Raw genomic sequence first — 13,968 nt, 5'->3', positions numbered from 1 at the left:
GCCCCCCATAATCCTGCCCTCAAAAGGCTCACCTCCAGCTGTCAGTAAATCTACGAACAGTTTGAAAATATGTAATTTTTGCATATCTGTGAATGTCATTCATGAACAGATGCATTTTTGCATACAATTTACAAACTGTTAGTACATTTACTGACAGTTGACAACCCTGCTCACCTCTACAGTCATAGGTATGGAGGGTGACCCGGATCTCTCCTCTATAGACGGTGTGGCCGCTCTCTCACTTATGACCGATCATTAGAGGGGGAGATCGCACCGATTGAACTAGTAGCAGTGTCTAGAGAAGACGGGTGTAATATTCGGTACTTTCCCACCCCCCCATCCTGTGTCCCGGACATTAACCCCTGGCTCCCCGGACTCTCTGCATGCCCCGACATGTTGATGTTATGTTGGGGGCGGAGCCGACCGCGGAGTGTCAGGTCTGGGTGTGGGCGTGTTCTCCCGGTCTGATTGGGCGTGGTTTGTCCAAGTTGGCTGCTGGCTGGCGGTGAGTGCAGTTAGTGAAGTGTGTGCGGTGCGGGGTGTACGGTGATCGCCGCCTCAATCCTTCCTTATCTCCCTCCGATCCCGGTACATGGGACGATTCTACACCGATATCCAGGCTCATGTCACACGGCTGACCCAGGTGAGTGATTGTCCGCTACATCCAGCCTGACAGCTCCGTACTGCCCGGGACCTCCACACCGGGATCTGTCCGGACCGCTACTCCGGATCATTGAAAGTTCACCAACACAGAGATCGCCCGGTCTGTGCTCATCACTGCCCGGGGAGAGACGGGAAAGTGTGTGTGCGGGACATCACCTACCGGAGGAGCACCGACTACATCCCACCGCGCACACATGACACCGCACCGGGGAACACATGTACATTTATTTATGTGTATTCAGGAGGTGTGCTGTCATCGGTCTCCCAAATCTGTCCTGACTGTCAATTACCGGGACCGATCTGTAACACACAGACTGTACATACCCAACACAGGACAGTATATAGTCAGGACACTAAGTGATCATTGCATGCATTATTCATCACTATATACAAAGTACAGCACTGTATACACCTGCAAGAGTGTCTGTCTATACTCGCTGCAGGACCAGGCGATACACAGGATCAGCAGAATTTCATGAGCGATATATATTATAGAGGTATAAAAAAAAAAAAATTCAGTTGTCATGCTTCCAAATCTGCACCCAAACTGATGTCCTAACTGTCCATTACTTGGACTTATCTGTGACAGTTAATACATAGCCGACCCGGGGCAGGGCAGAACACAGCCGACCCGGGGCAGGGCAGAACACAGCCGACCCGGGGCAGGGCAGAACACAGCCGACCCGGGGCAGGGCAGAACACAGCCGACCCGGGGCAGGGCAGAACACAGCCGACCCGGGGCAGGGCAGAACACAGCCGACCCGGGGCAGGGCAGAACACAGCCGACCCGGGGCAGGAGAGAACACAGCCGACCCGGGGCAGGAGAGAACACAGCCGACCCGGGGCAGGAGAGAACACAGCCGACCCGGGGCAGGGCAGAACACAGCCGACCCGGGGCAGGGCAGAACACAGCCGACCCGGGGCAGGGCAGAACACAGCCGACCCGGGGCAGGGCAGAACACAGCCGACCCGGGGCAGGGCAGAACACAGCCGACCCGGGGCAGGGCAGAGCAGAACACAGCCGACCCGGGGCAGGGCAGAACACAGCCGACCCGGGGCAGGGCAGAACACAGCCGACCCGGGGCAGGGCAGAACACAGCCGACCCGGGGCAGGGCAGAACACAGCCGACCCGGGGCAGGGCAGAACACAGCCGACCCGGGGCAGGGCAGAACACAGCCGACCCGGGGCAGGACAGTACATAGCCGATACAGGACTGTATATAGTCAGGACACTAAGTGATCATTACATCCATTATCCATCACTATATACAAAGTCCAATACAGTATACACCTGGAAGAGCGCCTGTATACTTACTGCATGTGATAGACATGATCAGCAGTGTGTATGTATGTGTGTGTGTGTGTGTATATATATATATATATATATATATATATATATATATATATATATATATATATATATATATATATATATATATATATATATATATATATATATATATATAATCTTTTTTTTTTTTTCTTTTTTTTTGCATGCTTGCAGAACTGTCCCTGTGACGGTAGCCCCCTGCAGTGGTGTGTGTATGGGGTCAGATTTGTTATTGGTTTGTGGTCCAGGAACAATGCTGTGATGTGTATAGTGGGCACACAATGCTGTGATGTGTATAGTGGGCACAGTGTCCCCCTGACTCTCACACGCAAGTATAGTGGTTAGCAGTCCCTCGTCTGTTGCCCGGTCAGTGGGCACAGTGTCAGTGATGAAGGATGCCCCCCCTGCAGGATGTTGATGGGCACCCTGGTCCCTGTGCCCGCCACACATTGGGTCACATAAGGATCCACACACAGTAGTCTGTAGGATTTGTTTACAAACAGTGGCAGTCAGGTGGCTGCGCTGCCCTCGTGTGGACACTACACAGGCCTGCACACAGAGGAGGAGGTGAGACACTGACAGGACGCCTCATTCACACATTATCCGCACTTCACAAAGAACACGTCCTGGGGGGAGGGGGAACCAACAATATCTACATCAGATGTTACATTAGGAGCAGGTCACTTGGTTTCCTTTAACATCTTTTAATGTTTTATTGTGTATTATTTGGGTTGTATAGGTCTTCAGATTTTATGTTGTGTTTACAAGATTATTGGCTTCTATTCCTAGATCTCTGGGTACAAATGTCATGTTGTGCGATTTCTCTTTGTATCCGTCGCTCACATATAACCCAATAACTGCATACAACGCTACATTGTTTGTTTTCCACAACTGGGGGGGCCTTTCTCATGAATGTTGGTGTAATGAAATATTGGGGTGTAATCATAATTTTTTTATTTTTTTGCAGATTACAAGTTCAGCAATGGCGAGGGCACTTCATGATGGGAGTACCTCCGAACGCGTGGGAAACATTCAATCTGACGCCGGGCGCACTTTTCCTGCTGACGTTAGTGCCTGCGCCGCCTCCTCCCGAATCTGTGAACAGAACCTACCTGTGAGCCATCCTGCCCCCGTCCCGGCCCCACCATCCATGTGTCAAAGGTGCTTATCCTTGTGCCAAAACCACCCCCGGGACAGACTTGAAATGGTTAACAGTTGTGAATCTGGACCTTCTTCACCTGCTTGTGAACAAAGACATTGCTCCTACCCAGAATCCTTCAGCACAGGAGAACCCACTGCATACGGTAAGTGGCTTGCCTCCATTGTGTCTGTGACCTGAGCATTGTGGCGTCGGTGGTAGGTTGTCGGAGATTGTGCAAGCAGGATTTGTGATGTAGTAAGAGTGTTAGACTTGGGTTGTTAGTAAAGCATGCAGTGCTGGGGCTTCACCTGTATAGATAGACATGTCCTGACTTGCCCTCCACCAGCTTCCTTTAAAAAGGAGAAGAGGGCATTCTAAGATATTAAACAGGGAAGTGGCGGGCGCTTTGTGTATGGCACCCTGTGATGGATTGTTATCTCTTGTGTGCAGGATTTGTTATTATTGGTGCTGTAACCCATAGCAACTAATAAGTGATCACCCCGACCCCTCTGAACAGAAGAGGTGACATGTGATTGCAGGGGGGTTAGTGCGTCTTGTAGTTCTGGTAATGAAGTCCTGTTTTGGGATCGGTGATTGTTTGTGCTGGATGTCGGAGTCGCGTGCCTGAGCATCCGTATGATCCGCTGCAATAGACCAGCTGCAGTAATGTAAAGCAGAGATGTGATCTAGAGCTGCTGATTGTGTGATCGCGGGTTCTGTACCACACTGTTGGGATCTTGATCCCTAGTTTCTTTTTTTTTTTTGTTATGGCGTGATTGCGTCTGATTGTCTAACTGTCCTTTTTTTTATTAGTGTCTGGTGTAGGTTTACACACGCATGTTCCTTTAGTCTTCCTGTTTATGAAGCTTTATGTTTGGCCACATGCCAGGTCACTAGAGGCTAGTCATGACACCCTGGCGTGTGTCCAGCTTGTCTGGAAGCGCTGGTATTGTGGACACAGTGGCACAGTCATGAGTCGGAATGAGGCATGCAGGACAGGCTGTAATTACCCAGATCTGAGCATTCCCGTTGTGGGGCATGCTAGACAACGACAACAACATCCCCTTGTATTGGCAGCAGAAAGTGTGTGTGTGTGTGTGTGTGTGTGCGCGCGCATGTTGTGGTCTCTGTAGAGTTGTATTGTTTCGGCATTTAAAGGAATTTCAAATGTTAATTAATATTTGCATTTTATAAACTACATGTGGTCTACATGGGTATTCAGCACCTGTTATTGGTCTTTATTATAGTCCATATATTAGAATGGTAAAAGTGAAGATTATGGGGAACCGATAACCAGGGCTGTGGAGTCGGTAGATAAATGTTTCGACTCCTAAATGTTTCCGACAATCTAAATTTAGTAGGAGTCGAGTTGGAGTCGGTGCATTGTTTGCTGACTCCGACTCCAGGTACCCAAAATTTCCTCCGACTCCACAGCCCTGCCGATAACGGAGGAATGAAATACCTGTAATTGTGGGAAAATTCAATGCAAATCTTTATTGTGAAATTCCTGTAACCGTGGGATGAACATACACGGCCCAATAGTGTTTTGCAGTTGCTGCTGGTCCTCTTAAAGCGTGAGTTCACCCGAAAAAAAAAATGTATCCTTAGATTGATGCTCATTTTGTCTAGGGGAATCGGCTAGTTTTTTTAAAATCAAAGCTGTACTTACCATTTTAGAGAGCGATCTTCTCCGCCGCTTCCGGGTATGGTCTTCGGGACTGGGCGTTCCTATTTGATTGACAGTCTTCCGACGGTCGCATCCATCGCGTCACGAGTAGCCGAAAGAAGCAGAACGTCGGTGCGGCTCTATACGGCGCCTGCGCAGCGACGTTCGGCTACTTTTCGGATGCGACCGTCGGAAGCCTGTCAATCAAATAGAAACGCCCAGTCCCGAAGACCATACCCGGAAGCGGCGGAGAAGATCGCTCTCTAAAACAGTAAGTACAGCTTCGATTTTAATAAAACTAGCCGATTCCCCTAGACAAAAGGAGCATCAATCTAAGGTTAAAAATTTACATTTCCGGGTGAACCTCCACTTTAAGGCCGTGCTTCTCAGCCTCAGTCCTCAAGTTCCCCCCGACGGGCCATGTTTTGGGAACTTTTCCTTAGATAAAATAGTTCTTATCAATACCGTGCCATTGATTTAAAGCAGCTGTGCAAAGTAAAGGAAAAGCTGGCCCGTTGGGGGAACTTGAGGACTGAGGTTGAGAACCAGTGCTTTAGAGGACATTATGGGGGAGATTAGGTCACTAAAGTTGGACCATTACGAATCTGGTGCAGCTGTGCACGGTAGCCAATCGGCTTCTAACTTCAGCTAGCTCAATAACGCGGTGACAATAAAACCTGGAAGCTGATTGGTTTCTATGCAGAGCCGCACCAGATTTTGCACACTCCAGTTTTAGTAAATATCCCCTATATCTCCCCCTTTTACATTTTCAGTTCATAAAGACTGCAGAGCTTTTTGGGTCCTTCATTCACCCTAATTCTGCTGGTGGGGGGTCAGTTTTAGGGCAGCTTGAGTGGCCTGCCATCCAGTAAGCTATTGATCAGGGACAAGCATGCAGCCAGTGAAGGCTGAAAAGTCTTAACGCCATCTTGCACGATTTTCTCCAGGTTGGTTGGGATGACCGCACTGGAGCCTGCACCTTCTAAACATGTTGGTTCCAAAATGCGTTCTCGCAGGTCCCCCTCTGATCTAGCTATCGGATTTGGATAGAGTGTGACTGTATAGACCAGTGATGGCAAACCTTGGCACCCCAGATGTTTTGGAACTACATTTCCAATGATACTCAACTACACCGCAGAGCGCATAAGCATCATGGGAAATGTAGTTCTAAAAACCAGAGTGCCAAGGTTCACCATCACTGGTATAGACTATCGAGGATAATGGATAGTGAAATCCATTAACTGCTTAAAGTTTAACTACTAGCACATCCAATATAAATGAAAGCAGTTATCTATTTTACTGGTTTAAAAAAAAAAAAAGTAAAATGTACCTAGTGTAGGTATCCAGATTTGTTTGGCCGTCATCCTCCCTTTAAAGCGGGAGTTCACCCATTTAAAAAAAAAAAAAAAATCTCCCCTTAGCTTCCTGCTCGTTCGGTCTAGGGGAATCGGCTATTTATATTAAAATAGGTGCAGTACTTACCCGTTTTCGAGCTGTATCTTCTTCCGTCGCTTCCGGGTATGGGTCTTCGGGAGCGGGCGTTCCTTCTTGATTGACATTCTTCCGAGAGGCTTCCGACGGTCGCATCCGTCGCGTCACTCGTAGCCGAAAGAAGCCGAACGTCGGTGCGGCTCTATACTGCGCCTGCGCACCGACGTTCGGCTTCTTTCGGAAAATCGTGACGCGATGGATGCGACCGTCGGAAGCCTCTCGGAAACCTGTCAATCAAGAAGGACCGCCCATTCCCGAAGCCCATACCCGGAAGCGACGGAGAGGATGCGTCTCGTAAACGGGTAAGTACTGCACCTATTTTAAAATAAATTGCCGATTCCCCTAGTAATAACGAGCAGGAAGCGAAGGGGGAAAAGTGCCCTCTAAGGGTGAACCCCCGCTTTAATCCCCTACATATAGTGTTTCCCCGAAAATAAGCCTGGGTCTTATATTAATTATGCCAACAAAAGACACAGTAGGGCTTATTTTCGGAGTAGGTCTTACCATGTAATGTGCTGTCTTCTCTCCAGGGCTGTGGAGTCGGTAGATAAATGTTTTGACTCCTAAATGTTCCGACAATCTAAATTTAGTTGGAGTCGGTGCATTGTTTGCAGACTCCGACTCCAACTCCAGGTACCCAAAATTTCCTCCGACTCCACAGCCCTGCTTCTCTCCCCCTCCCTCCCTGCCTGTCGGGAATCCCCAGTGTGAACTGAGTTAAAATGCTTGTAAAATCCTACAATCCACTCTATTACAGTATTATATAATGTACAACGTGTGTGTTTCTGTAATATAATTGTGCAAATACCTTTTGTTATAGCACCATTCTGCACTTCTGTGACCCGCTGGAGCTCTCTTCCCCACATTTATATTACAGAAACACACTTATTGTACATTATATATACTACTGTAATAGAGTGGATTTTAGGATTTAGTATTTTTAACTAGGGCTTATTTTCGGGGTAGGGCTTATATTGCAGCCCTCCTGGAAAAAATGCTAGGTCTTATTTTCAGGGTAGGTCCTATTTTTGGGGAAACAGGGTAGCAGCACTTTGTTGGAGAGTGAGAAGGCCCAGCATAGGCTCTGCTGCATTACACAGCACTGTCAGTCTAACACAGGGAACCTGGTGTCGGGGGGGAATCGGGACTCTTCAGCATGCTTTGTCTACTACAGTGTAGTTCATAGACTTGACTGTGCTGGCTGATTAGGAAGTGCAGATCACAAGACGGGCTAAACAGAGTTATAAGTCCTACAGCAGGCTAAGCCATCCCCCGTGTAGATTGTTTTAATTGTGTATCTTGCTGCTTGTCTATAGATTGGGTTTTAAAGCGATCAGTACAGAAAAACGCCCCCCCCTCTGGCCACTACTGACCATGCAGTATCCTAAAGAAGCCTTGCAATGCTATTACTGCACAAACTGGCACTCCGAGCCCTTCCCGAATATTGATTACTTGACCAAATAGTGGAGCATTAGTAATGTTGTTCTATTAAAGATCAGGGTTCAGGCAGAGCCACTGATTGGCTGGCTCCTCCCAGATACAAGTAGTCTTCTTGTGAATTTTGAGATATAATTGGCATTGGAGGGGAGCATTGATTGGTGCCGCACTTCATTGCCTGCCTATGCGCTCAAGGAAGGAGGATAGGGAGGGATTGGGGGTTATTTTAGTATAAGGTTCCCTTTATCACGCCTAGTGAATGCTTGTAATGACGCCTCCGCAAACAATGAAATTAGCGCGCGTCGCTGACCCCCCCCCCCCCCCCCCCTTTTCCATATAGGAGGTGCTGAACTCCAACCAATATCGGGATCAGTGAAACGGTTAAGTGTCTAAAAATGGAAATGCCACGGCTTTGAAATGATTGGTATGATTTACAGCTGAAAGCGCATGCATTCTTTATAAATCTCTACACGGCTTGTGTCGGCGCTCATTAGATTTCATTTCCTGCCACTTGGAGCCGATAATGTTTGCAGCTTGGAAAAATCCGCTGGTATTGTGCTAATTACCCACGTGCATACAATGGACCGGCCATTGAGATTTGTTCAATATACAGAATGTAAATTGTGACAGACGTACGGCCTTATTAAGTAATGCTGCGTGGGGAGCGCACTAACCCACAGCAACCAATCAGAGTTAATCATCACTTGCAGAATATTGCTGCTGATCGGACATTCCTGATAGGTTTATCAAGTCGAGGTGTGGTGGTGCTTAATTAACCCACCACCAATCAGAAGCTAGGTGGACTAATAAAATCTTTTGTTGCAATGAGTTCCCTACATATAAGCTTGCCTGTAATTGTTTTTTCTGTAGATCACAACCATCATTTTATTTATTTTTTCTCTATTTTGCCCAACAGGTCTCAGGCACACAACCCACGAACATTCCAACATGGGGACAGACGTGGAAGAGTCGCATCAAGATGACCCCCAAGCGGAGCTGCCGCTGGCGGGAGACGTGCCTGTAGAGCGAGAGATCGCCCTCCGACTGCGCAGGATTGGGGACCAAATGAATGAGCGGTACTTGCGAAGAGTAAGTATCAGAGCTAAGGTGTTGGATTTGACTGTCTGAGTCTTCTCTTATATCTCGTGCTCAAAAAAATGGGGGGGGGGTTAAAATTAAGGTGCAGCAGGAGGAATGAGACTCCCCTTGCTGCAGACTGGGAAAGTTCTTCCAAGAATTCTCACCTGTTAAGTAGGTGGGACGTACAGGCAGCCAGAAGGTGATGCACCTCCTTGGATTTAGAAGGAGTGATGTTAAATATGCAGTTGAGTGGCACTATATATATATATAATATATATATATATATATATATATATATATATATAATATTTTGTATGGGATTTTCAGTTGTTGCGGAATGCAGGGAAGGGAGGGAGTTAATCTCCCACCCAGAGCTGTCAGCAGCGGTAATCCGCTGTCACACTTTCCCCGTACGTACGCCGGTCTCTGCTGCCTGTCCTCTGTGATCATCTAAGCCCTATAATCAAGTGCTGTAGCAGCGATCAGTCCGTCTCGCTCTTTTGTAGAAGTGAATTCGCTGTGCAGCGCCTTTCCTCCTTTTTATACGTGTTACTATATTTAACCTATGACTCAGCTTGCCTGCTTGGAGCCAGGCTCCTCCCACCGCTGTCACCATCTGTCTTATTTTATCTCCACCGCGCAGCAAAAAATAAAAGGCAGAGCGTGGCCAGCGAGGGGTTAAGCCTGTCCCAGGGCCGATCTATCCCCAGATGAGGACGGCGCTTGTGAAATGCATCAGAGCTGCTTGTCTTGTGACACCTCTTCGGAGTGAATTTAATAATCCGCTGTATGCGTTTGATTTTTACTTGGTGGAATAAACAACAAGAACACGTCGGGTTCAGCATAACTCCATACAATGTGACGTTTGTCGTGGAATGAGACGCGCTCCTATATATTACATAAGTTGTTGACAGGTTGTGGCTTGTTTACAAGCAAGCTTTCTAAAAATAGACGTGTCGGGAGGGGAACATACCGGCTGCTGTCGTTGACCTCCGCTCCTGGAAATCCTCGGGGCTTTCTCATGACACGTGATCAGTATGCAGATCAGGCATTATGACTTCACTGGCTACATGCTTGTTCTGGGTCAGTGACTCTGAAAAGTATTGAAACAGCAGCATTAGAATGACAGCCAGGCAACTAGCCTTTTCAAAGGGACAGCAATCCTGACATTTAACTAACTCTGGTCAGTAAAGTGCTAATAGACAGAAGGGGATGGGGGGTTATTTACTAAATCTGGAGAGTGCAAAATCTGGTGCAGCGCTGCATAGAAGCCAATCGGCTTCTAGGTTGTATTGCCAAAGTTAGATGATGGGCTACCATGCACGGCTACAACAGATTCTGAGTGCTCCAGTTTTAGTAAGCGTTGTGCGAATTCAAGGTAAAATTTGCACCTGAACCAGAGAACAAAACCGCACCGGACTCTGGATGGTGAACCTAGCCTTGGCTCTCGTTCACACTGTACACGGCTTTAAGATCTCACAAGTTTATCTGAACATCACAAATTTAAAGGTGCATTTTAGTCTGACTTTGGTGGCGACTTGAAAGGCATCTGTGCGGGTTCATTGCCAAATGTAGAGCATGGACTACTTTTGGAAACCGGTGCGGCACCGCAGAGCCGGCGTTGCACCGATTGGGATGCTCCTGTTGCCAGCAATAGGCTGAGATTTTGACCTGTCAAATCACTCTGATGTGAACGGGGGCTTATTGTCAAAGCTGAAGTTAGAAGCTGATTGGCTACCATGCACAGCTGCATCAAATTCTGTGTGCACCAGTTATTCCCCCCCCCCCCTCCCCATTAAGGCTTGTTTCACATCTATGCATGATCCCTTTGAGGGTTTTTTTTTTGTGTGTGTGCGTGTGTTTTTTTTTTTTTTTTTTTAACACCGCAATTGTGGAAAACTTGTTGCTGGGCAGATTTAAAAATGCAAATTGCGGCAAAAACGCACTAGATGCTTCTCCATTGAAGCCTATTAAACAAAAAAAAGCGGCAGAGGCACAAAAATGCATTGATATATTGGGTTCCTACCGGAATATATATATATATATATATATATATATATATATATATATATATATATATATATATATATATATATATATATATATATATTATTTTTAAAGAAAAAAAAATGCGTTTTATGCATAAATCGCATTGGTGTGAATGGAGCCCAAGTTCAAGTGGAGTTCCACCCATAAATATAACATTACATCAGTAGTTTTAAAAAAAATGTCATTAGTCCTTTAAGAATTTTTTTTTTTTTAAGATGCCTTCAAAGTGTTGTTGCTAGGCAGAATAGTTAATCTTCCCACTTCCTGCACCTAGGTGCTTAATGCTTCCTAACCTACACCGCACAGACTCCTGGGAATGTAGTGGGTGTAACTTTCCAGGAGTCTGTGCACTCCCAGTCTCAAAGAATCATGTGACTTGGACAGTACAGGTGCTGAAACCTGATCTGAAACCTATTACAGTACACTGGTTGTGCAGCACTAAGCATGTGTGAGATCTGCAAGGCTGAAATCCAGGAAGTCATACAGTCTGGCTTCATGATGCCCACACTTGAGATGGCCCCAGTCAATTTCTATTTTATAAAGTGTCTAAATGCTGTAACAACCTAACAAAACGGACCTTAGTTTACAGACTAACGTTACTAGAATACATTAAGCTTGTGTATTACAGGGGCATTTATATTTAAAAAGTGAAACTGTGGCCGGAACTCCGCTTTAAGTCACTCTATACTTTCATATCCTTTGTCTTTTAGTATAAACTGTTCACTCCGACTGATCCAAAAGGAAATTTAGAGGAGGCTGTGTATGGCATTTGTTGCGGTTTCATAGTGCCCACCCTCTGCTTGTCACCCAGGTATCCCCCTCAAGACCTAGGGTGCTCAGTACAAACAGGGCAGCCTCCTCCAGAAATCCCTTCGTCTTAACTAATAGGGAGGCTCCATCTTTGTTTTTTTGGTATCTTGCAGGTGACAACAGTCAAATCTCTTTACTAGGGTTCCCAAGTCCACCTATCTGCTGCAGCCATTAAGAGCAGAGCAGTCCATGTTACCTAACAGCTTGTTCCAGCTGTCCCCTCTGGAACAAACATGTGTCTCATACATTTTAAAAGTGTGTGTGTGTGTGTATTATATATTTTTTTTTTATATTCTTAATGGCCGTCTAAGTAAGATTATCTGCCCCCTATGAGTGGTCACTTCCATGTTTAACAGTTCAAGCTATAAAATTGTTGCCCTACACTGCCAGGACAAGTGTAACACCCTATTGTTTTTCTGTTTCAGAGGCAAGTGGCCCAGCGGCAGTGGTGGGGTCCTCTGCGATGGCATCTCACCCAGATGATCTCGGAGATCCTGGCTGCCTTGTACAACCCACTCGTGGACATTTTACCACAGAACTAAATCCGTTACCTCCATTTTGGACATGTGGTACAAAGAATCGGGAGGTTTATGAGATGCCCACTTGCGCTGATTTGGCTTCTGCTGGACAGAAGCTAGGAGGCTTGACTGGTCTCCAAGGACGGTACCGCCGAAAGTCCAGTGGGTGTCAAGATGATGACTCTTCTCCAGTGATCTCTCCTATGAGAAGACTTGAATATCGGTTCTTGATCTCTGCGAGCCGTTGGCTGTTGCCTGGTGGTGTTAATAGAAACAAGGTGGATATGGTAGCTGCCTTCTCTTCCTGCTATGTTCACCAAGAGACTCTTTTTTTTTTTTTTGTGAAGATTTAACAAAAAATGGTTTCCTCTAGTTAAGACATTGTATGATGGCTGTCACAATCGGGGGAGTATTGGTAATATGGAATAACTGGTGTTAATGTTGAAGTGAAGGAGCAATTAAAGTCTTGGTTGTAAGAAATATATGGCACATTCTTTACAAATTTCTAGTAAATACATGGGGGGAGGATTTTTTTTTTTTTGGTAGCGGGTGTCCTAGCGAGCACCAGCAATGCCAAATGCAAATACAGCATGGAATTGTATTTGTTTGGCGCATCCCCCTCTTGATGAACTCCTTACCATTGGCTGGAAAGGGTGTTATTCTGAGCCATACCAACTGCCCTTTTTGTAGCCAAATTGTGAAAATCTAGACAAGCCATAATGAAATTTTTTTTGCCGGCCCCCTTTTTGCATGCTGTGGTTGGCCCTCATCTGTATACATAGACCTCAGCATGTTGCCACTATAATGCCGTATGTCCTGATATAGCACTTAAAACTCCTTCTTTCTCTACTGCGTTAATTGCCTATCGTTGAGTTCCTACAAAACTTTGCTACGTGAACTTTTTTATATCCTTTGCTACAAGCAAACGACTTATTATATACCCACGGGGGAATACAGATAGCTTAAAGACAAAGAGAAAATTGTATAATGTAAAAGAGAACAAAGTTTATTTATTTCAATTTTTTTTTGTAATTTATGTTTTTTTTCCTTGGTCGGTAAGAAGTAATATGTCTCGGAGGGAATGACAATTTTGAAGTCTTGTGGGGTTTTTTTTTTTTTTTTTGTTTCAAAGGATATCTTTTTTCCATAAGCCTTAGGCCGGGTACTCACGACCAAACATGTATGGTGAAAGCGGTCCGTCGGACCGTTTTCACCATACATGTCTGCCAGAGGGCTTCTGTACGATGGTTGTACACACCATCGTACAGAAGTCCGCGCGTAAACAATACGCGGGGCGTGTCCGCGGTGTCGCCGCGTCGATGACGCGGTGTCGCCGCGACAATGACGCGGCGACGTGGGCGGCCCGCCTTTAAAATGCTTCCACGCATGCGTCGAAGTAATTCGACGCATGCGAGGGACGGCGGGCGGCTGGACATGTACGGTAGGTCTGTACTGACGACCGTACATGTCCGAGCGGGCAGAATTCCAGCGGACTGTTTTAAAACAAGTCCAGGAATATTTGTCTGCTGGGAAAAGGCCCGGCGGGCAAATGTTTGCTGGAATTCGGCCCGCTCGCGCCCACACACGAGCAAACATGTCTGCTGAAACTGGCCTGCGGGCCAGTTTCAGCAGACATGTTTGCTCGTGAGTATGGGGCCTTAGAGTAAAGGGAAAGGGCATGGATAACTCTTGGGGGGGAGGGGGAATATGGATTCATCTATAGGATATCTGTGCTAAGCCTAAGTTTGAGACGCTTGTCTTTTTTTTTCGTAACGTTGGTTCC

At 46.4% G+C, this 13,968-nt stretch overlaps 1 protein-coding gene across 2 annotated transcripts; it reads left to right on the top strand.

Moving 5' to 3' along the window:
* Positions 1 to 474: 474 nt before the first annotated feature.
* On the top strand, positions 475 to 12,910 carry LOC120913548 (bcl-2-binding component 3-like). 2 transcript variants are annotated; one of them, XM_040323543.1, is made up of 4 exons: positions 475 to 643; positions 2,961 to 3,297; positions 8,645 to 8,817; positions 12,093 to 12,910. In XM_040323543.1, the coding sequence occupies exons 1-4, from the start codon at positions 593 to 595 to the stop codon at positions 12,207 to 12,209; spliced, it is 678 nt and encodes a 225-aa protein (XP_040179477.1). In that variant the 5' UTR covers positions 475 to 592; the 3' UTR covers positions 12,210 to 12,910. The 2 variants fall into 2 exon arrangements, with proteins under 2 accessions (XP_040179477.1, XP_040179478.1); XM_040323544.1 differs by lacking the exon at positions 475 to 643 and adding an exon at positions 2,458 to 2,672.
* The last annotated feature ends 1,058 nt before the right edge of the window (positions 12,911 to 13,968 follow it).

Source organism: Rana temporaria, chromosome 9 (genome assembly GCF_905171775.1).
Source record: "Rana temporaria chromosome 9, aRanTem1.1, whole genome shotgun sequence".
Classification (NCBI taxonomy): Eukaryota; Metazoa; Chordata; class Amphibia; order Anura; family Ranidae; genus Rana; species Rana temporaria.
Note: the sequence above shows the minus strand (reverse complement) of the source record. Positions and strands in the feature narration are given on the sequence as shown.